Raw genomic sequence first — 24,768 nt, 5'->3', positions numbered from 1 at the left:
AACCTGTATAATTATTTTATTTTATTTTTTAAAAAACTTTTTGGCCCTTTTATTTTTCCATGGTCTCTTCTTTTTTCTTTTCTTTTTTTTTTCTTAAAAAAAAAATTCAGTAAATAAATAATGAATTTTTGTTTGTTTGTATTGAATTTTTTTTTTGTTTGGTTCAAGCTCTCTTTTTTTAAAAAAAAAAACTTTTGTTTGTTTGTGTTTTTTTTTTTTTTTTTCCTAATTTGTACTCACACACGTCAGGCTCAAATCCCTGATCTCCCTTTGAAAAGTAGGAGCTTAGCCTTGTTGGTAAAATTAAAAAAAACTTTGTTTTCATATAACAATTCTTAGAAAATACTGAATTTTTAACATGTAACCATTTAAAATATAACCATTATAAATATAGCCATTGGTTATTTTTTGAAAGAGAAAATGATAAATTGCTATAGCTCCATAGTTTAGAGAGGCCTACGCGACTGTTATAAGCTGCAAAATTTCAGTGAGGCCTAATATACATTTCAACCCATAAAAATTTAATAGCATGAGTCAAAATCAACGAGTTCAAGTCGTGGGAGAAAAAAGTGCCTGATGCCATCCATGTACTCTTAATCATAATGTTATTAATCTCTAATATCATTTCATCAGCTCTAATTCAAATAAAATTAGTCATATTTTCTAACTCCCCATCATTTCGAAACAAATCAATACTCAAATCCTTACCACTTTGAGACTCAGAATTTCATTTTCGGACCCATGAATATTTTCAGTCTATTTTCTATATTGTCAAAGAACTAGTACTAATGGGAAAGAGACCCATATGAAGCTATGGAATAGGTTCAACTCAAGAAAGGACATGAAGTTGAAAAGTGTAAGAAATTTGAAATACCGAATTAGTTTAACTCTATGGTTCTCACCTAATGCACACAATAAATCTAGCATTGTGCTTTGATCTAAGTGAACTTGAAAGGAAGCAAATTACAATACAGACCGTCCTATATAGGAATTATTTGGTATGTTTACCAATGCTCGAGTAAAAAATAGTGAAATATCATAAACTTGTAATGAGAAGGGAATGCTACCGAGGACCACCCTGCTTAATAACCATAGTTGGTGCCATACACTGAACCGTAACCTCCAGTTTGGCCTGCAAGTCCTGGGTTCGAAGGAGGAGATGCGTAAAGAGAACCATGAGCGTTGTAAGAGTTATAACCTTGGTCTGTGGACCCGACTTGTTGGGTCTGTTGAGAGACTGATGCTTCAGCCATGAAATTCTGCAACACAAATTGGTAATCAGCTGATAATCGGATATAGTTCACAATGGCGCACTTGAAAATCAACTAGATTTAGAAGTTTTTTTAGGCCAAGCATGGTCACTACCACGAAAGTGCCATTGTCTGTCTGAGATACCAACAAGCACTTCCAAGGACATGTCCAACACGATGTGAATGTGCACATAATTCGAAAACAAATTGCATTATTTCAAACACTTGGAGCAACACACTACTCATTTCTAACACATTACCTATGTTGCACAAATCCAACTTAATATGAGCCATGCTTAAACTCCTAAAAACAAGAGATGATGTCTTAACACGTCTCACGCTTTCTTTTTAATGATAGATCGACATTGTACACATGATCACTATAGGTCAAATATGCATCCTTCCTAATATAGCCCAAGAACACAATTGTAAAGAAAAAAAAGTAGTAAGAGAAGACAGTAAGTATTATGTAACAAGTCCGTATAAGCTTTGTCAAGTTTGATCTTCCACATTACTCATTAATTAGTATACAAAATTTTACTTTCCAAAAAATAAAAATAAAAAAATTAGTGTGCAAAATTTTGAAGGAATAGTCTAAGTCTGTCTCATACTTTTTACAAAATTTGCCATGTCAATGGGTTTGTATCGTATAACTATACGTGTCCCGTATTGACTAATCAAAGTAAGAAAATAATATACAAATAATAATTAACAAATTATAATGTAAAGAAAGTGAAATCCAAATTAAGAAAAAAAAAAAAAATAAAGGCAATAGCATTTTGATGATAAAAAGATGAAGCACAGACATTGATTCCAGCTCAAATAATAAAAAGCAACGAAATTCTGAAAATGGAAATCAGCAAGTAATATATATAGCATAAAGAAAGCAAAAAAAAGTGTGCGAGAGTGAGTTTCTTGCCAATGGGAAAAAAAAAATGCAACGAAAAATAAATTCATTCAGAAGCCAGTGGTAAGAAAGATTGCCTGAATCAACTGCTGAGCTGTTTGTACTTGAGAAGCAGTTCCGTTGATCTCAACTGTCATTTCGCCAGGAACACCCCTTGTTTCCTGTATGGTAACAGTAGCCCCACTAACACGCCGAATGTAGCTTATACTTGCACCAGCTGTACCAATCACAGCATCAGCATAAGATAGTGGGATTTGCATTTGTTGTGTGACCTGGAAAACAATTAATATCAAATTATTAAGTTAAGACAATTAGATAAACACTTTTTTTTTTTTTTCCTCTCTACAGCACTTGCATGAACTTGGACTTGCATGGGATGGCCTAAAGCATGTCCAAGTTTTAAAGAGCTTCAGATTTGATTCTACGCTACATACGATATTCCATTCCGGCCCTCACTAGCTCTTCACTTGGTTGTACAAGGAGCAGTTGTTTTGGCTAAACTGAGCTCACAAACAAGTTATAAGATCAGACTTTAAGCTGAACTTAATTGGCCATGTCTTGACCCAGGCCCCACCAAAATAAAGAATTGACACTAGTGCGACTACTTTTCTCGCTCCTGGAAACTTAACAGGAAAAATGAAAAAGAGAAAGAAAACAAAAAAAGTTTATAGCATGCTAAATCCTGGAACTCAAGGACAATGGAGTCATTCAATTGATGAATAAAAATATAAAAAATTAAAAAAAAAAAAAAAACAACAACCCACCGGGGCGGGCGGGCGGGCACCGCAGGGGGGGGGGGGTGGTGTGGGGGGCAGCACATGAAGAATTGGGGTGACAGCTTATGGTTTAGTACATCTAACAACCTGGTCCATTTGACATGGAAATCTAAGTTTAAGCAAAAAAAAGTTGTGCAGCCTGAAGGAAAGATGTTCAAGTGATTTACAAGTCCAGTCATGATTGATCAACCCATCTGGAAATGTAGGCTCAGAAAGAATTCTTCCTTACATATTCCGGCTGGGTTGGGCAGGGAGATGACCGGGCATGAAGCCAATCCTATGTCCAACCTAAAATAGATATTTACAATCCTTGGAGCTGAACTTGATTCCTATGTTTGACAAAGTCTCCAGCCTTTTCTCCTAACTAAAAAAAACACTTGTGATTAAAGTAATACCAAAACTGGAAGCAGATATTAACCTGTGTGATAACTGAAGGCGCCTGCTGGGCGTTGGATGATCCATACATTCCAGTCGGAGCTTCTCTTCCGTAGACAGAAATACCCTGATGAGGCTGTTTTTCTAGCGGAGGTGGCATTTCTTGTTGAAAGTAATTGTCAATTTGCCTAGGAGGCATGAAATGAGGATTAGCTACATAACCAGGACCTCCACCAGTATTATTTGGAGGATAAGCTTGAGGCTGTGGAACCCAGGATTGGGGAGGAGGCATGTGTTGTTCCATCTGAGTGTTCTGCATTTGCATCTGATGAAACTCATAATGAGTCAGTTTAATATTCCCAACATGTCATAAATAGTTCACTTGACTGAATTGCTGATGAAAGAGCCGACTTACATTCATTTCGAACATCGGAATTATACTGCGATCAACTAAAAATTTCCTCAGATGAGAAGCAATTAATTCAATTGCCTTGTGCACACCTACAGGCTCCCCTACTACTTCCACAATCCTATCATCTTGAATAGCAAAAATGGGTAGGTCCTCTGCATTAATCCATTTCAATAATTGGCAAGAGTGAGATGTGCAAAAGAGGAAAAGTATATACAAGTCAAAAATGTACTTTCAAGGAGCTTAAAATTAGCAGTCTGTGATTGACTCGGACAATATGGTGAACGTATTATGTATATATAAATTTTGAAAGTCAAACTAATTCTTTGCTTCCAGCTAAAGCAATGGTCGTGCAAATCCTCAGTACAAGCGACCATACTCATGAAGAATGAAAGAATGGATACGATGTAACTCTTGTCAACAATTTCAAAACTAACCTTGATTGTTTCTTTAAAAGCTGGATAAACACATAAAAACAAAATACACATATGATGTTCCAAAACATTTAGCACAGCAATTTGAGCTCAACTATTTATTTCCAACAAGTTGAACTAAACCCAAGAAAGGAATCAAGCCGACGTAAACAAAAACTTGCATGTTTCACAATAAATAGCAGAAAATATGAGGAAACATGTACAACAATAAGCCAGTGATGAGTTTCTCAAAACCCAGTAAATCCAGTGACATACTTTGTTTCTCAAGATATCAAATCCTTGAGTAGGTCAACAGACCCGACATAATGAATTGTCTCAGAAAACCTCACTCATAAAGATGTAATTTTTTGCTTGAAGAATTGGCACATGAAAAGTCCAACTTTAGCCAAAGTAAGAGAGGAACAATAGTACAATACTACTATAGGAATACAAATGCAATGAAGAAAACCTGTCCCGAGAACTCTAACAATGCAATTGGATGATTCTTGAATAGATTTGACTGTTGCTCCTTGTTTTCCAATTAAATTTCCCGCTTGTGCGGCTGCCACAAGCAGCCTTGTCGAAACCTTGCCTCCCGCACCTGGTGGAGCATAAGAAGAATCACCCTCTAACCCATCCACGATGCGTTTATGAACCCTAAGAAGGCCATCAATAGCAGGGGGAAGAGTAACATCAGGCTCTTCTTTGGCAGATACCATAACCTTTCCAAGAGAACAACAAAAGGAAACATCAGCACAAGCACCAGATAATTAATTTTTTGTGTCTAATTAGTAGTACTACAGACCTTCTCCAAAAGAACAACAAAAGTGAACAGCAGCATAATCACCAGATAATTAAAAAAATTGTGACTAATTAATAGCACTACAGCAAATTGGAGTACCATGAACTTCTTTCCCATACAATAGGAATAAAAAGAAAAACAACTTTTGAAGTTTGACAAAGAGACTAACCAAAAATTTCTGAAAGCCATGCTGAATATTATTAAGACTTGGATTACAGTGATTAAAAGAAAAGTACAAGGAAAAAAATGAGGTAAACTACCATACCAAAATATTTGATTTACCAGATGTAAGTAAAATATATATATATATATCACTTATTCTGATACAACATGGATATTTGGGAACAGAGGCAGAACAGTAAATTTTCTATCCATTGAAGAAGAAAAAGTAAGCGGGGCAAAAGGAGAGAGAGGATAGAGAGAGAGAGAGACGGCGCCTTATAAACAAATTTAATTTTCTGTAAATAGTTCTTTCTACCATGAAATACATGGAACCAGTCCACAACCACGAGAAGATTATCAAGAACATGATTCAACTCACAAGTGATGCAATTCATATGAAGTTCAAGAAAATCAAATTAAAAGACAACAATTTAAAAGCAAGACGTATTAATTTTAAGACGAGAACTCAGGACCTTGCATGATCAAGTTTTGAGTCATCAAGAGTCATACTTTGTTTTGTTCTTTTAAGTTTGTATTCTGTAGTTCAGTATCAACATATTTGTTTTGTTTTAAGACTCGAGGGTTTTTTTTGTAATTCCGAACTTCTCCAGACATGATTGCAACATAATTTTGCACATGTTATGTGATTAGGCATTTTCATATGGAATTCAGTTAGTTTATAATGGTTTTAAAAGAGAAGTCATGAGTTTCATCAGTTTATATTGGTTTCTCCAGTTCATACTAGCAACAAGAGTTACAAGACCTTGTTTCCAAGAACCAACTATCCATCTTGTACCATAATAGGTGATTTCGGCCAAGTCTGAGTTCAGTATCAACATGTTTGTTTTGTTTTAAGACTCGAGGGTATTTTTTGTAATACCGAACTTCTCCAGACATGATTGCAACATAATTTTGCACATGTTATGTGATTAGGCATTTTCATATGGAATTTAGTTAGTTTATAATGGTTTTAAAAGGGAAGTCATAAGTTTCATCAGTTTATATTGGTTTCTCCATTTCATACTAGCAACAAGAGTTACAAGACCTTGTTTCCAAGAACCAACTATCCATCTTGTACCATAATAGGTGATTTTGGCCAAATCTGAGTCCAATACTCATTGATATGCAAGTGAGAATCTGAATCACATGAGACTTGGATGAGTCCCTAGGGAATTGGACATGTCTCACTTGAGTCTCTTTCGACATAGACTATAGTGCAAATCTTATGGCGTGCAACATCAATAAAATTTCATAACCACAATAACCAATTCCATTTTGTTACATCCTATACGACCCCACATCCGTTACACGACTTGTGCATCCGCGTGCTTTCGAACCTTGCTAGAAACTAAAAACTCTATTTTGGGATGCCCCTAATTTCCTCCATCTAATATTTATTCCTAACCATCCCAGTACTACAAATAATCCAACTTACCATTGACAGCTCTAGAAAAACCACAAAACTCCTCTTTACCTTACCCAACCAACCCCAAACCAAAAATCTTAAACTTTTTTCTATAAACCGAATAGATATATTTTTAAATAGAACACTTAAGATCCCAAATCAGTGAGGAACCAAAACTTATGGGAAAGAGTCTTTGCATTTGTCCTGCATCTATTGAGAATGCATACAAACATAAAATTCAGAAAACTTAGTAGACTTTTTTTTAAGGCAAATGAAGTTTAACAATCCTAGGATCTATAAAACTGTCTCCTTGTTTGCTGCAATGCCACAGGACTTTGGGTGTATATCCTAGGTAATTGCATAATTCAAGTGGCAAGACCAAAATTTTCAACCATTAGTTATAAGTTGAGAAAATTCAAATTTTCGGTTAACACCCTAGTTCTTTCCAAAGATTTGAACCAACAAAATTCAACCCCGTCACAATTGTTTATCAAGCCTTATTCCATAATCATAAAAAGACCATCACAAAACCCCAAACAAACAAACACGCATAGTCAAACAGAATAAGTCACAAAACTGTCGATCAACTTCGCCAATTACCACAAGTCAGATGTCTTTGCATTGTCTGGCCACCAATGCTTCTGATCACGGCCATCAGGCAAAGTTGGCAACTCCAACCACTGTTGACCAATATCACATAAAGTAGTGAGATTGTTAAACGAGAGAGTTGCGAAAGTGTTGGATGAGAGGAACACGTGACAATGATAGAGGACAGCAACTTAGAGTGCCAGTCTTCTTCATTGGCATTGTTGGTGAATACAATACAGTGCAGAGTTGAGGGAAAATCGTCGGTAAGAGAAGGGAAAAACATTAATTAATAGGGTAGCTTGGTCCAAATGTTTACATCAAAAGTGATTTTCAGGCATGAAAAAATTTCTAACTTGCATTATTGTGTTATTTTCTTTACATTTTAGTATATCAGTAATTTTGATGTCCTAACTTCACATTTGAGTAGCTTTTTCTCTTATCAATAGTTGGATTGCGAAAATATGTTGCACTTCATTTGTGCAATATCATATAAAACATAATATTAAAATACTTGAGTTACTGTACTTTTTCTTGGTACGAATTCGATTAGACTTTTAGATGTTAAATTTTGGTTCTATATTCTGTTCGCATACTATAGAATCAAAAAGGCCATGATATTTGAGAACTTGCAAGAAGATTAAGAATAAGACTGAAGGTTCATAATTAATTTATTTCGTCAAATTATTTAACTGCAATAGGTAACGTTTATCCCTACTGCAATCACAGGCTGGTTAAGCTTAAAGAGAATACTCAAGCATTAACAATGATCTTCAGCATTCTTCATGGTGTTTAAAATGTGTGGCAATAAATCAACCATCCAGGTTCTGAAGTTACCAGATAGAACTCAGAGCTGCTCGATTCTCATTTTCATATAAGATACGGGTGTTTATTTGAATCAACTTTTCAGCAGTTGTAACAATCAATGCTGATCCCAGTATTCTGGATGTTTGATTCTTCATATTTTGAGAATACATTGATGATTGATTTGTTGCCTTTAAATTTTGCCGACAGAACCTGCACACATCGATTTTGTTATTGCAATAAAAGGAGCTTTATTAAAGCTTTGTAATTCTAAATTTGTCTGTCCTTTTTCTTGCTTTGGTATATATATAACTATATTTAGGGTAGATGTATCTCTAATATGAAGTTATATTTTGATCTATAAGATGTCAAAATTTTCCTTGCTCCACATTCCTCACCTAGGTTAGATTCATTAGCACTATATGAATTTATGTTCCAACTTTCTAAAACAGCAGAGTTAGAAAGCAGTAAATGAAGCCATAAGACGAATGACTTATGTGTGCCACAAATAAATTTTCTTCTTGAGTCCCTCTTGAATCTTCATAATAATGGACCATTATATCACTTAATCCGGTTATAGTGTATTGGTGAGTTCAGAGAACTTTAGAAAGAATGAGATTTTAAACTTCATAATTTATTCAAAACCAGCTCTGCCATGGTTGGATGACAAACATCATTTTGGTCGATGATTTACAGCCACTGATTGATAATTGATCTTCTCATCTCAATTATTTTATTCCTAAGATGATTACATATCTTTCATTTAAATTTTGAATTAAAATAAAATTCCTGACATGACAACCAAGCTTCATAATCATAATTATATTATGATATCTTAGTTCACATCATACAAAACGTTTCATTTTAGCAATCTTATCACTTTGCACTTCGGTTTTAGTGACACCGCAAACTTTTACCATCATATAACCATATTTGCAAGTGATTACTATTTCAATCCTTCACACCTTTTAACAAGTTTCGTTGTTTACTTGCATGCATTCACCATTATTTAATCATCATAGAAAGAAATTGTTTGTGAATAAAAATTATAACCTAACTCGGAAGAGAGATATTTGAAATGAAATTACAGAACCTCCATGCTAGCAGATTGTTTTAAATGTGTGAAATCAAGGAAGATGCATAAGGAGCACCAAAACTAGGTAAAAAAATAAATTGAAATATACTAAGGGAACATCAAAATAGGTCAGACCAAGAAATATTGAGCATTAACCAGTGTTGGCTTCCTAGAATGTCCATAAATCTCTCATGGAAAGATAAAATGAATAAAGAAAATAAAATAAAAACTTACAGCTCTTTCTGCTGTTCCTTGAGGACCATCCAGGATCTTAATGCGAGCTCGGGTCTCCTCACACATCTTTTTAATGAACTCTCCTTTGCGTCCAATGATACTACCAACCTTCTGTGCAGGAACCAACATCCGGAAGACACTCTCTCCAGGCCATCCGGGCCACTTCTTATCGCCACCTGGCCCACCTCCAATAACTGAATCATCTTCCTGTTTTTGTTCAGGATGTGAAATCTCGGGTATTCCATCAATATCTTGTTCACCAAAACTTTGATCAAGTTCAGCCATAATTGTTGTGCTGAAACATAGAACCAAACTGAAACTATAAGTGATCATATTCGACAGTCAAGCATGAAGAAACCAGTTCAAAAGACCATAATATTGTTATGACTGCAAAGTAACTAGTTTCCTTTATGATAACAATCATAGAATGGCATTCTGATAGTGCTATAACTACCTAGGAGCAGCTAATCTAGATAGCATCTGAAGTACTCTCATTTTAGGCAAAAATTGCATAATTATCGGAACTGAAGAGTGAAGGCATAGAGCCATTTTTAATGGCCGGTTTAAAGGTCAACTGTTTCAACAACAGGTTGACCTAGCTAACCGACTCTGCTTCGCAAATAATAAACACTAAGAAGAGCCAAAAATTAAAAAAAAAACATGTAGTGCTGGCATGTTGGTCATTAGCCCATTAACCTAGCCTTGTTAAGGCATTTAAGAGGTCAAGGGTCAAATCTTTTTTACTCCATATATTAAATGTAATTTAAAACAAACCTAAAGACTTGGTATGAAAATTAAAAAGGACTGAATGACTGGCCCGTTTGCTGTATCATGGGCTCAATAGAACTGTCCAGTTAAATAACACTAGCAATGAAACTCACACATACATGATTGCAAATACATTGACACATCATCAGTTATCATCCACGTCGACTCTCTAGGTGTTACTAACAATCTAGACCTTTTTGGTTGAGACAACATAGTATGTAAATATTTCACATTTAAGGATGTTCCCTGATGATGTCTTAATTATCAAATAATAACAATAACAATCTCCTTATTATAACAACATGAAGACCAATTGCAACCGCATGTATTCTTGTCTAATGATCCTTGTCAACTCACACTCCTATGTTAACTTCGTTAAAGTAAGAAACCACTGTTAGCATTAAATTCATCTCATTCCAGCAAAGTATATGCATATACACAATTGCACACACAGGTTCCTCTTAATTCAAAATTTTAAGGAACAGGATTAGCATGAATAAGTACGATCTCCTATTTCACTAAAACTTCCTCAGTCTGACAGGTTTAACCCAGCCCAATTTAGAAGAATTGAGCAGTACATTATTGATATTTATAAGGAAACTACAAAGAAATTGATACCAAGACACAAGTGCACCAAATGGCAGTGTCTAAAAACTTAATTCTTGTTAATTATATGCTAAAAAATAAAGGAAATAAACAGGTAAACAAAGAACGAAATCTGGGCATATTCAAAATTTGGATAATCACCAAAAAAAAAAAAACAAGAACCCTTCAGAGAAAAAGAAAAACTAACCAAGAGATTTTATCCAAAACAGGAAAAAAAATATTAATAAAAAAATTTGGAGCAAAAGAATATATATATAATCCTCAAAGCAGACAACTACACTCAACAAAGCCTAAATCCCAACATAGCAATTCGGTATGAGTCAACATAGTAATTGGTTTGCAATCAAAACCAATACATATAAAGGGTAAAGAACGGACAAGCAAAGCAACTACTGATATAGTACAGACCCAACATCACAAAACCCTAGAAACTGAGTTTATGTGTGAGATGTATCATGTATGCACTTACATGGATGATTAGCAGAGCAACAACGGCAATTTGGAAGCAGAGCAACAATTGTGGAGTGTGAAGCAGAGGAGAAGAAAGAAACAGTTAACGGGTTTTTAGGTTTTCAGAGGTTTAGAGAGAAAAGTATAAAAGGCTCTCGAAGAATGATGTGCGTTGTGTTTATGTGTGACGACGATAGACGATAGGTGATCTCTAGCTTTCGTATTGTTTGGTAATTACATTGAGCCCCTTTTTGAATACCTCTATTTCGATATTGACCAAAGTAGTATGACGAAAATACCCTTGTCCTACTCCCTAAACTATAATATTTATGCAAATAGGTCATACTCATACATTTATAGCTAAAATACCCTTAGCTACACATTTAATATAATATAATATATATATATATATATATATATATAATTAATATTTTGTGAAATGACTCAAAAGGGTAGCTATAAAAAATTAAAAATTTGTGATCAGATCTGGGTTTTGAATCTATGAAGACGAACAACTAAACAAGGCCGGCAACGATTTCAAGTGCAAGACTGCAAGCATAACTAACCCATAAACATCAAATTTCTCTGACCGGCAACCTCTTTAATAAGCTCGAATCGCAAGTCCCTGGAAGAGCACCAAATCCGACAATAACCTTTCTGGGCTCAATCTCTCCGGCGTCTGCGCCGCCGACGTGGGTCACCTCCACTACCTCCTCAACCTTCTCCGGTCCTCCGTTTCCCAAAAATCATCGCCGAATTCCGATCTTTGGTGCTCTTCAGCAAGAGCGGAAGCACCAAAGAGTTGCTCCGGCTTGTGCCATGCGCGAGGGCTCTGATGGGTGTTTGTGATTTGAATGTGCATTTGCCTCTGGAAATGGAATTGTGTCCATTTGATTTGGCACCGGTGACCTCGACCGTAATTCAGACTATATTCGGCGATATAGTGGTGATTGAGAGTAATTTGACCAGGGATATGAGTATACTGCGAATCACCCTGCTGGTTGGATTGGGAAAACCTTGATTTTCAAGGTAAGAGTGATTTAGATTTACTGGAATTTAAGATTTACTTCAATTTATTTAGAAATCGTCAATTATTGCAAATTGGGATTTGGTTAGAATTCAGTAGATTCCAGCTTATTTTTTGATTCACATGTTTCACTTTGAACTTTAAATGGCATTGAAATATAAGTTCTTTTAGTTTCATGAAGATCTTAACCATACATCCACTAATATATATATATATATATATATATATATATATATATATATATATATATATTTACAGTATGTATATTGAATGATGGTTTTCCAGATCTTGGTCATGAGAGTAATATTTCTCAATAAATATCTACATAATGTGAATATAGATCTGGATTTCTATGTTGGAATCAGTTCTCCGCCGACTAGAGCTGATTGGTGTTGTCTACTAATTGCATATAGAGGAGTAACAACACTAAACTGTGTTTACGTAGGTTGATATTTATATTGGTTGAGTGCTTTGAGGGCTATTGATCGTCTCAGTTAGACCCATCAATTCCGGAGCTCGCCACCATCCTTTGCCAAACCGCTGAACCATCCTATATTCTAACTTTTCATCGGTCTGTCGGCAGCTCTCATTTGGAGAAAGAAGGGTTAAAAGAGAAAAAAGAAAATGATGTTTGGTAGGGGCACTTTTGAAAAAGTAAAAGGGTAAAATAGACATTATATTAATTGAGGGGTGTTTTAACACAAATTGAAAAGAATAAGAGTATTTTTTGCACAACTTTTTAAATAAGGGGTAAAAGTGTTATCAAATGTATACTTCAGGGTGTTTTTTGCACTTGCCCCTTTTTTATTTATGGTAGCAATTTAAAGAAGTTAAATCTACCGGGGTGCAACTTGGATAGACAATTCGGGCGGATTTGAGGTATAAATTGAGCCCAACCCATCATAGGAAATCCTAAATCTAAGTCTAACTTTAACTCTATTCTCAACCTTAACTACTCAACTCAAACCCAATTCATCCTTCTTCTTTTAAATTTGGGCTTGCAACGCGGGCTTAGATTCTGGGTGAAAACTTCGAGTTAATTCGAGTTACTCATATGGCTAATCTTTATATCGAAAATTTAATATGATTTTTAATTAGTTTTAGATTAAATTACTCTTAAACAAGAAAAAGTTTAAAGACTTTTTGTAAATTTTTAATAAATTTTTAGAAAATTAATTCTCCTAAATGTTAACATACAATAAGTTAAGATTTAACAAAAGAAGTTAAAAAAAAAAAAAAGTAATCATAGTTTAAATATTATATATAATGTATTTAAATATAAAAATATATCTATGAAAATAATATTAGAATTCGGGTTGGTTCAGGTTGCTAACACTTCAATCCAAACCCAATCCTATTTAAATTTGGGTTGAAAATTTTCAACCCAAGCCCAATCTTAATAATAAAAATGATTGCCCAAGCCCGTGAAAAATCAGGCTGGGCTAGGGTTGGGTTCATGTTACCCAGCCTAAGTTGCAACCTACATTTGAGTTTCCAACCTTAATTTAGTTTGGGATGGAATAGAATTGTGGAATAACTCAAATTGAATTCGAATTTGATAGTGATATGACAAGAGTTGCCTATTCATCATCAATGAGTAGATTAATCACAATGTACAAATAGTTTGTAATTATAAAATTTTAAAAGTGTTAAATAAGGAGAATAACTTTTTTTGGAATAAATTCAATTACCCTCTAATTTCCTTATTTATCACTTTCAAAATTTTATAATTACAGATTATTTGTACACATGTGATTGGACCACATATGACTTACTTACCGCTAAGTAGGCAATTCTTGTCATACTAATGTTTATAATAAGTTAAGGGCAGTACTTGTCTCCTATCATGTAAGTATGATTTTTCTATAAGAATTTTCTTAATTTGGACACATGTTAATGCTCCGTAATTACAAAAAAGACCAAATTAAAACAAATCCATTTCTTTTTTCTTTTTCTTTTTTTAGATTAACCCGATTCATATATAACCTATATATAAGAGTGGGGAATGGTTAACTTAAAAAAATATATAGTGGGAAATTACTCAACTGTTTGTACGTATATGGAGAGAACTCCATATATCTAATATGGTATCTATGTGGCATTATGTATCTTTATATATTTCTATATATGAGAGGGGATTCCTGCTATATATATAAGATGTATGTATATGTCTACATATGTAGGGTTAGAATGCATCTCTCTATCTATAACTTGATGTTGAAGTTGATAACCTATGTTTGGCAAAGCAAATTCTTAGTTTGATCTCTATTAGTGTTTCAATCCAAAATACTAAGTAATAATTAAATGTTTCAATCGATTACAATTTAGGAAAAACATTAAGCCTTGGGGTGGCCATTGAGATTGATTAGGGTTCGCGGACAGGAGAATAGAGATGGAGATTAGGGGAAGAGACGATTTAAAAAACATTCTCAAATGAGTTTTAATTAGAGCCTAGTTAACCGATTTTAATTAGAGCCTAGTTAACCCATTAAAATGGGGTCGATCCACTTCTTAATATATTTTTAATATTAATTAATTTGAGTATATATGTCAAAATTTTATTAGACTACATCATTTGGTAGAAGAAACTTCCTATTTATGGGTAGGAGACACTTATTGTCCATGTTGTAATTCTCTACAAAAATATACTCCCTCCATCCCAAAATAAGTGCTATTTTTCATTTTTATTCGTCCAAAAATAAATGTCTCATTTGAAAAGTCAATGTTTTATTTTTTTTATAATATTACCAATTTAATTTTTTTTGTATTGAACCTATAAAAAGTAAAGGGAAATAATATTATTGACTATATTAATACCCCGACTTAAAACCGACTGACAAAAAAAATGACATTTTATTATAAAATTCAATTTAAATAAGCATCATTACTACTTTTATTTATTTCCATAAAATACACCAATTTTCTTTTCTTTATCTTTTCAGTTTTCCATAACTGTATCATCTTCTTTTTCGCTTTCACAGCAACTTTCGTGGTACTCAAATATAAGAATTTGATTGGTACAAAATCTAAAACAAAAACTGCAATATTTTTCAATGCTTTACAATTTTTTTTTTAAATTCCTCTCTTTGTTTTTGTTTATGGAGTTACATAGATCATTAGTTTTGATCATTGTAACAATGAACAAATGCCTATCTAATTATATATAGGAGCTACTGTCGTAAGTGTGTATGCTTTATAGAGATGCAGTATGATGTATATATATAAAATGCATATACAAATTGATATACAAGGTGATTAAAACTTTAATAGATTAAGATGAAACCTAAAAAATGAAGTACAACTTTTCAAATAGTTAATTACCTTATATTTTAAAATGGATCCCATTATATTTGACATATAGGTGGCCAGCCACATAGACTCGATGAAGTAGTAGGTTTTTATTTGTCGAGGTAAATAGCCGTACTCAAAAGTAAACCATCACACCATTGGTCCACTCTGAATTAACTAAAAGTAAATTTAGTAATTTATTCATTACTAATACAATAAAAATCATTCTCTTAAAAATTTAAATTTTAAAAAAGAGACACTTATTTTGGAACGGAGGGAATATGCAGCAGAAATATTCTCGTATGTGCCAAATTGTTTTATTATTGGCGACTGGATCTTTGTGTTTATGTGTTTATGTTTTTTTTTTTTTTTTTTTTTTTTACCTCCACTATTAGACATAAAAAGTACTTTTGATTTATTGTGGTTGTTAGACGGGTAAGAAATGATGGATTCATTAAATAAGCATTATTAAAATACGAATGTTGATATCAGATAAAATCTACAATACCTCAGGTAACGGGGTCTTTCAACCGTTGAATCATTCGTCAAGTGAATCCTCCTATCACCATATTCAACAATTGGAAGACTCGGAGGTAAAGTACCAATCGAAGTAGCATCAACCAGAGGCCAATGCTAACATTTGGTTTGACTAAGGTTATGACCTTGACAAAACAGATTGACCAAACAAGATTCATGAACTGGATCCACATAGTTGCGAAAAAGCAGGTTTTACAAGTTTAGTTGAACTTTTTCTCCTAAATTGGGTGCATCACATTTGGCCATTGTGGGGAATTATAATTTGTTGAAGCTACAAACCATCTGTAGGACACCTTATTTTGGATGTGAAATGACATGTTGGCATTGTTGGGAGCTTAAAGAAGCAACCGTATAAAATGCCCTGCAAATGGACAAAGACTTCCATGCCAACTGATAGGGAAAAATATAAACCTACCCTACCCTCGATAAGATTGATTAGATTTCATTATCAAGGATAATGAAATCAAATCTGACGTGGTTCAACAGGTAAGAAAGCTTCGATAGGACCAAAGATCCCCTCGATCACCTGGAAACTTTTCAAGCTCTTATGCATTTACACGCTGTGCCAGATGAAATTATGTGCCGAGCCTTTCCCACTACACTTACGGGATCAGCGAGAGTTTGGTTCAACAAGTTGAAGCCAGGAACCATCAACACCTTCGAAGAATTGAGTAAGCAATTGTGAGCCACTTCATTACAGGTCAGAGGCATAGGAGGCCGGCTACTTACCTGTTTACCGTGGAACAACAAAAGGAAGAGTCGATTCGGGAATACATTACCCGATTCAACGCAGAGATGTTGCAGGTAGAAGAGGCGGACGACAAAGTAGCTTTGACAGCTTTCATAGGAGGACTCCAAACCTCCAGATTCTTGTTCTCCTTATCAAAAGAACCTCCCACCAGCATGATAGAGTTGCTGGTCAGAGCGAAAAAACACATCAACGCTGAAGACACCATGAGTGCACGGAAGGAAGGAGAGGACAAGAAGAGGCCAGCCCTTCTCGCCAGGGATGAAAATAATACAAAATATAAGAAATCGTTCTTCAGCCAGAGTGACAGCACATATCATGAGAATGACTCAGATGAATATACCAACTAGAAATTGTCTCGCGGCTGGAATTAGCCTTATCAAGTCATTCACAATAAAGACTGGGGGCATCTTAGTTAATAATTTTAAATGGAGGGTAGCTCCATCACGTGTTATTTTATTTTTAATAATGATGGTCTTTAATAAAATTCCTTTTAGTTTATACGTGCAGTATCCCCGTACTATAAGGGATAGTAAATGAGTGTCCTGTATTACAAGGACCTAGGCTGAATGAATCCCGTAATCCGTATCCCCGTACTATAAGGGAATAGTAAATGAGTGTCCTGTATTACAAGGACCCGGACTGAATGAATCTCGTCATCCATTTCCCCTTTACTAATAGTAAATGAGTGTCCTGTATTACAAGGACCCGGGCTGAATGAATCCCGTCATCCATATCCCCGGACTATAGGGGATAAGTATCATGTATTATCAGGACCCGGATTGAATGAATCCCGTAATCCATATCCCTGTAATATAAGGGATAATAAATGAATGTCCTGTACTACAAAGACCTGGGTTGGATGAATCCCATAATTAATATCCCTTTACAATAAGGGATAGTAAATAAAAATCCTTTATTAAAGAGGTGAGCTGAGTAAAACTCGTAAAGTTCAATTCCCTTACTAAGGAGTGAAACTCATATAATTTATTCCCTTCTAAAAGGAAGAGTACTGTTCCCTCGGGTGCAAAAAAAAAAAAAAAAAAAAAAAAAAAAAAAATTATTACTATTCATGAACAATACCCGCAGGTACTGTTCATGTACAGTGCCTGAGGGTACTGTTCCCTCGGGTGCAAAAAAAAAAAAAAAAAAAAAAAAAAAATCCTGAGTTACTATTGACATGAATAGTGCCCGCGGGTACTGTTCACAGGGGTATTAAAAAAAAAAAAAAAATTCCCTGAGTTACTATTTACGTGAATAGTACCCGCGGGTACTGTTCATCGGGGTTGAAAAAAAAAAAAAAAAAAAAAGAAAAAGTATTATTATTATTTATTACATTCCCAAAGCTAGACGTGCAAGCTTGGGAATGGGGGGCAAATGATAGGGAAAAATATAAACCTACCCTACCCTCGATAAGATTGATTAGATTTCGTTATCCAGGATAATGAAATTAAATCTGACGTGGTTAAACATGTAAGAATAATCGTACTATAACTGGAAGAGATCAAAAGGATTAAATCATATTCCGACAAATCTGGTAATAAATCTCCTATGATTTCGCACAAGCGGAAGATAAGGTCAACCATCGACATCAGCCGAACGATTTTGATCCCAATCGACAGCCATAAATAGGACATCAAGCCATTAAAGAAGGTACGACGTAAAAACTATTATTAATCCTTGCCTTCTTTGTAGACCTTCGTGACTAATTTGATCGTCGGAGAGCTCTTGGCAGGCACCACATCGGTGCCGTCAAGGTTCATCGATCTTCTCCTCTCTTCCTTGCAGGAAAACGGTATCGTATCGAACTGCGCGAATTTCAGCCTCAACACCAGTGATATTAAGTTACTCTTCGTGTCACATAAGTAGAAGTGTTTTATTTTAGTGAGTCTTATTGTCAGATGAATAAAATGTGGAAAGATGAGATTCCTTCTTGTATTTGTCTGTTGATGAGAGGCTTGTGAGATATTAATTTATTTTTGGCAATTATCATAGACAAAATAAGTCCAAGTCAAGTTGTAATTCGTATTACTTGTTGTGTAAGTTATCAAATTTGACAGGGATTACAGAACTGGGAATTGTTCAAACTTACCATACTTGAAGATTTTCGAAGAAAAAAGTAAGAACAACACTTTAGAAAAGATTCTAAACAAGGTTGGACACATTCTACACTCTCCATTTTGTTTAAAATTATAGTAGAATGAATCAGGGCTGAAGGAACCAAAAATTTAAGTCTACCAAACTTGAACCGGTTCAAAGAGGCTGAACCAGTTCAAGTTGTTCAGAGGATCTGAACCGGTTCAAGATGCTCAAGTTTGGCTTCGAAAAGTCTCTGCCAAACTTGAACTAGTTCAGCCTCTTTGAACCGGTTCAAGATGTTCTGTTCACAATACAACTTCAGTTTCCTTATTCTGAATTGTTTCCCAGTTGGTCTAGAATTGTACCAAATCCTATGCACGAAATTTTTCCTTATTTTCAGAAGGATTAGGTCATTATATTTTCTATATAAACCATTTCATATACATCGGTTTATGTACGGCTTTTACATTATTATTCAGATACTATTTAAAGCCTTCGAAAGATTATTTTTGCAGAAAATCAGAGTTGGTTTTTCTGACATCTTTCTAGAACACATACACATAGTGAGTTTAGAGTTGTGGTGTTCAAATCCTGATCGTGATTCAGATATTCTTTTACAACATTCAGACGATTGAAGAACAGAAGTACACGCAATCGCACTTTGAAAGGGTTGGAGCACTCGTGGAGTGTCGTCTAATCTACCTGTTACTCTTCTATGAATATCGAGTGTAAGCCTGAGGTCAAGTTGCTGTTGGACAGGGAGTCGCAAAGCCAGAGGATTATCAGTAGTTGGTGTTGGGTAGAACAATAGAGTGTGAGCCAGAGTCAAAGTTCGGTATACTTTGTTTCAAGCATACAGCATAGTCCACAAGGTTTTTCCCATAACAGTTGACGTATTTTATTAACTAGGGTTTCCTCGCTAAAATCCTTGTGTCATCTCTAACTTTTGCTTTATTTTATCTGCATGTGATTAATTGTTTAATTGCTAAAATAAGTAAAGTTGGTAACGACACAGATCTATTTTACAAAACCTTAATACATTCCGCTGCGTATGACTCACAAGGTTGCTCCATTATTTGGTTTCCGATGGAAGGGTAAGAACTTAGAAATCAAAAAATTGTAGAAAAAAATGTGAATTCGTGAAGTCTAGCAGAGAGCAGCTCTTGTTCATATGATTACTCATTTCTTATTTGGTTGAATTCTTGCAGTTTCAGTGAGATAGTATTACATTACCCATAACCTCAAATTTCTATTTTAATGAATGATGAGAAGTTCAGCATTGTAAGTCACAAAGAATTTCATCATGAATTTAAATATTTACTATATGCTTTCCGTAAATAGTTTTACGCAGAGTCACAAACCTGCACCTAGTATCATGTCAGTTTCAGCCATGAAAATAATAAAAGATGAAAAAAAATTATCCTGCAGAATTCAAAATTCATAACCTTGCTTGGCATTTATACCCAAAAAAAAAAAAAATACTTTCATGGTTATTAGTGCATAGAAAAGAAAGTTGAATAAAATAGCAAGACAATCTGAAAAATGAATTGTAGATTCTTCTCCACTTTTTCGATTAATAACATCGTACACGTACAGTAAATTGGAAAATTACAAGTTTGAAAAGATGTAGTTAGACTGGTTACATCTCAAAAATACGAAAAACCAACTAGAAAGAAGCTTATAATCATCTTTCCCAGAACGCAAAATCAAAGGCCGAGTTTGCTGTCTCTCTTCACTCTTAACCATTTGATATGAGCAACAATTTTAAGCAGAAAGTACCTAGCTACACCTCTTATCTAGACTTGCGTCGTGCATACTATAGAATCAATGTAAACATTATGCTACAACAATGGAACATCTAATGGTGCTACTGTTTGTTTTCGTCCGTGTCATTTGCAGCCGCCTCTGGTGCTTCCGTGGAAGCAGCAGCCATCAGACTGTCGAATTTTTCACTCTTCCCAAGCATAATTTGAATCTGCAAGTCATGAGAAAAGTGATTAAACAATAGAGAGAAATGTCACAAGAAATGGTTACAATGAACTCATTTACTGTCACTAAAATATAAATCAATAACAAATTAACACTCACCCTGGCCTTCTGAACAAGCCGGCCCTTGTTTTCGTCTTTCATGCTAACAGTAGATGTCAAAACCTCTGTCCAGGTCCCCCAACATAATTAGTAATTCGATAATTGTTAGCAATAAGAGTGCAGAAATTTTCGGTCACAGCCAATCGATTTTTTTTTCACTAACAAAATCTCTACTATGTGTATAAGATGTTGATGAGCATTAGGAAAAGAATGATTCTCACTCTTTTCAACAGCGAGTCCATTGTTCTTTAGAATCTCAGCAACCGTGACAACTGTAGTGATTGCTGCGATAATAACATGTAAGGTATCAAGAAGTGGAGTAATAGTAACACATGAATGAAAATATAAGAGGAACGATATTAATTCCCGCGCATCAAATTATGACTATCATGGGTAAATGTCCCTTCTGTTTCTCTAAATTATCACATAAATCTAGATTTTTGTTTTTAGAATCGTTAACGGAATACTGATACGTGACCATAACAGACCAATTTCATAATCCATTATCAAATGACTAGTTTCAAAAGTAGTACCCATGCCCAAAGCAGAGAGCTCAACCTCATTGTGCTGCTGTATGTATCTCTGCATCAAAGAAAATAACATTATTCAACATAAAACTGATAACAAATCCAAGACTTTTAAAAGCAAATATGATACAACCAAACCAAAGGCAGACAATCAAGTTTTCATGTTAAGAAAAGAATACAAGCACTGTCTTTTTCATTTGTAACTTAAAAGAGTGAATAATGTTCTATCTCAGTATTGAGATTTATTAGTTCTTTTTTCTTAATGAGATTTGATCTTGTTTTATTTCGAACATATTTTATGTAAGGGGTTCCATTTATTTCCAAATTTGTTTGCTTAGGGATCAAGTTCATTTATGTATATATGGGGTGTAATAGGATTTTTAGATATGGAATAAAATTTAGATTTTTGAGTCTTTTGCTTATAAATCTATGATTCTTTTATGGATTAATATTTAGCCCAATTTCTCCTGAAAATTGAACCTTTCCTTTACAAAATTTCTAGAATCTGAGAATAAGGGTTCAACACCTCGATAATCTGTCCTGGGATTCTCACGGGACATAATCATACTCCATTCATTTCATAATTTTATAGCGAGTCTCACTGATGGAACATCCGAACATGGTTTGAGTGGGAGGTTACTCAAACAAAATGGTGAGAGAAAATGTCTTTTTGAATGATAACCTTCCCGGTGGAGCGAACATGCAGTATGGGAGTTGATACACATTGTGCTACAAAGACCACCCAAGGAGAGTGATTGAAAGAGGAAGAGTAAGGAGAGGAGATAGGTGAGAGAGAGACATACATACATATATATAAAGAGTAATGGTGAGAGAAGACTCCTTGCTCACCTCTGGATGTCACATATAAAAAGGGCTACATGTTCCTAAGCAAATGTGAAGGACAAACAAGGAGATAGGGAGACGAGAATGATGAATTATCGCTATCAAAGAGAACTAAGTTTCAGATAATTTCTTTCCCATTGTAAATGTAGGCGTCCCCCATGGGTGTACGAAAGATGGGACTGCTTGAGGTGGTGGAATTCCTCATTCCCTATAGCATCACCTCTTAGCCAACACTTCTCTCCTAACCATCAAATCGCGACCTCCTTGAAGTCCTCCAAAATGGCTTGTCAAGGCAACTGAAACGCGGATAACTGCCCATGTGTCAACGGATGGAACCCTATACCTACAACCCCTCAATTGGGGATTGTTGTTGTGTGCTAAGTTTCTTCAATCTCCTATGAGCAAATTGGTAACCTGATATGGGACTTATTGCTGCACCTTAAAACTTCAACACTTTAGTCTAATGGCCTAAAACTTCAAAAGGAGATATGCATATTGCCTAGGCAACAAGATGACAAGCAGTTCAATAATTTTTCGGGAATGTACACCAAGTTCAGTTTTAATATCAAATCTTCAAAAACTGCTTCGCAAAGTTAATCGAACCAAGCAAACTTAAAGAAAAAGGTGAAAATTCACCACTTATCAATCTTGATTTTCAATTTTCTATCTAAAGGGAGGCCGGAAAATTTAAAGAAAAAGAGAGATGCCCCTTTTAAGTTTTTAACCAGCACAGAAGTTGGCAAGGAAAATATATCAATCTAAGGCCATTGAAATAAACATAAACTGCGGAGAAAAGAATGCATGACATGAAATATCAGCCTCCATATACATCAAGTTTCACATGTACTAGATAATATATATCAAACGAGAAAACATTTTAGATTTCCTTTTTATTCTCACAATACCTCGGCAACCAAACAGAAAAACATTGGTTGCAGTTGAAAAACTCAACTCAATTACGCCAAAGATTTTTTTTTTTTTTTCCCATTTCTTATATTTTTTTCTCTCCACTACACTATATCAACAAATTCAATATCCTAGCTTCCCAAAAAAAAAAAAAAATTCAATATCCAATTTACGTATAAAATCATAACTCCTCTATTCGAATTGACACAGTGATCTAAACCCACTAATCAATTACATAAATCATTCATATACCACTTGAAAAGAGACAACAATCCTCTAAATTGAATCTCTCTATATTATCATAAGTTGAATAGTTAAAAAATTGATATATGGCATTTTTAAGTATCCATGACTTACAATTTAGCATAGCTATCCCTGCTGTGTTTAAACATTGTTCCCTAAACTATGTAGTTTCAAGCATTTTTAATTATTGAGTAACGTTACACATTACAAGTCGTTTAAAAATTCAACTTCACATGACAATAAGATGTCAATAGCCAAAAAAAAAAAAATGATAAATTCTAATCACACTTGGACATAAAGAAGGAATGGTGTAGAAACCCTAGAAGAGAGAGAGAAGGGGGGTTTTACCTTGGCGAGATTGACGTAGAAGAAGAGGGGTTTCTTGGTGTTGGAGACCTGAATTCGGTTCTTCTTCTGCATTTGAGGGTCTGTTTCTTGCATCTGCAACCGCCTCCTGCATTGCTCTCTTTCCCTCACTACCTTCTCTCTCTATATACTCTCCCATTGCTGCCTAGAGCGGGAACTGTGCTCGAAAAACCAGTTGGACCGTTACCATGGGAGGTTTACAAATGGCGGGTGCATCGACTAGTCATCCAATGGGAAGCCAACACGTATTGGTATTTGACTTGGTAAAGTTTATTGGCAGTTGGGACATTAAACACTTGGATTAGTGAGGGAAAATAATACCAATCAAATCAATTTTGACTTGCTTCATCTAATATCTAGATACATGTCATTAACTAAATCCTGTATTTAATGATCCCATATGATTTACATGATAAGATTAATTGGATGGTGTCTAAAAGAGTGTGGAGGAAATCAAATGTAATTCCAAGTTAATCGGTGCTCTCGAACCCTATAAAATTGACTCGAGGCAGATTGTTAACATATAGTTTATGTTTTTTTTTGGTGGGATTGTGAAGTACTCAGCCTAGTGACAAATGATATCAGAACAGTCACGCCCCATCGAATTTGGATTTAAATATTAATTTTGTTAAAATCAAAAGAGTCATGGGGATTACTTACATTTAAATTCATATTAATAAGTTTTAATTGTTTTGGCTTTGTTTGGGTATATGAAAATTAATAATGGAAAGTGAAAATAAAAGAAAGTGAAAGAAATGAAAGAAAGAAATATATATATATATATTTGGGGAAAGTGCAGATTTCTTAAAGTGTATTTTTTAGTAAACATTCTTAATCTTTTGTCATAAATTTGACATAAATTAATATTGTAATACGCATTTTACCGTTTTGTCCTTCCTAAAATGCCCATGCAATCATCCTTCCATATACCTTTTCATCGGAACTTCCTCCCTTGACGATTCTACGGCTACAAGAGAAAGAATTCCATAACCTTGGGCATAACAACATGACGAGACTATTGGTCCGAGCTATACATACGGATGAAAATGCCAGTCCCAAGCAGCTGCCGTCAATCCTTCCTCTCACCGTCGGTTT

General features: G+C 34.7%; 2 protein-coding genes across 2 annotated transcripts; both read right to left on the bottom strand.

The window, feature by feature from the left end:
* Positions 1-847: 847 nt before the first annotated feature.
* Positions 848-11,219, bottom strand: LOC132299940 (flowering locus K homology domain). The gene is made up of 7 exons (XM_059796833.1): positions 11,041-11,219; positions 9,198-9,492; positions 4,600-4,852; positions 3,724-3,872; positions 3,352-3,633; positions 2,235-2,429; positions 848-1,259 (listed from the first exon to the last, which is right to left on the bottom strand). Exons 2-7 carry the CDS (start codon positions 9,480-9,482, stop codon positions 1,083-1,085), a joined length of 1,341 nt encoding a protein of 446 aa, XP_059652816.1. The 5' UTR covers positions 9,483-9,492; positions 11,041-11,219; the 3' UTR covers positions 848-1,082.
* A 9,024-nt stretch (positions 11,220-20,243) lies between these two features.
* LOC132298699 (uncharacterized protein At2g34160-like) lies at positions 20,244-23,766 on the bottom strand. Its single transcript, XM_059795085.1, has 5 exons — positions 23,656-23,766; positions 21,322-21,370; positions 21,010-21,072; positions 20,789-20,853; positions 20,244-20,675 (listed from the first exon to the last, which is right to left on the bottom strand). Exons 1-5 carry the CDS (start codon positions 23,746-23,748, stop codon positions 20,568-20,570), a joined length of 378 nt encoding a protein of 125 aa, XP_059651068.1. The 5' UTR covers positions 23,749-23,766; the 3' UTR covers positions 20,244-20,567.
* Between the last annotated feature and the right edge of the window lie 1,002 nt (positions 23,767-24,768).

The sequence above is a fragment of the Cornus florida genome, unplaced genomic scaffold (genome assembly GCF_030987335.1).
Source record: "Cornus florida cultivar Cherokee Brave unplaced genomic scaffold, ASM3098733v1 CherokeeBrave_3.0.0_Hap2_Chr03, whole genome shotgun sequence".
Classification (NCBI taxonomy): domain Eukaryota; kingdom Viridiplantae; phylum Streptophyta; class Magnoliopsida; order Cornales; family Cornaceae; genus Cornus; species Cornus florida.
Note: the sequence above shows the minus strand (reverse complement) of the source record. Positions and strands in the feature narration are given on the sequence as shown.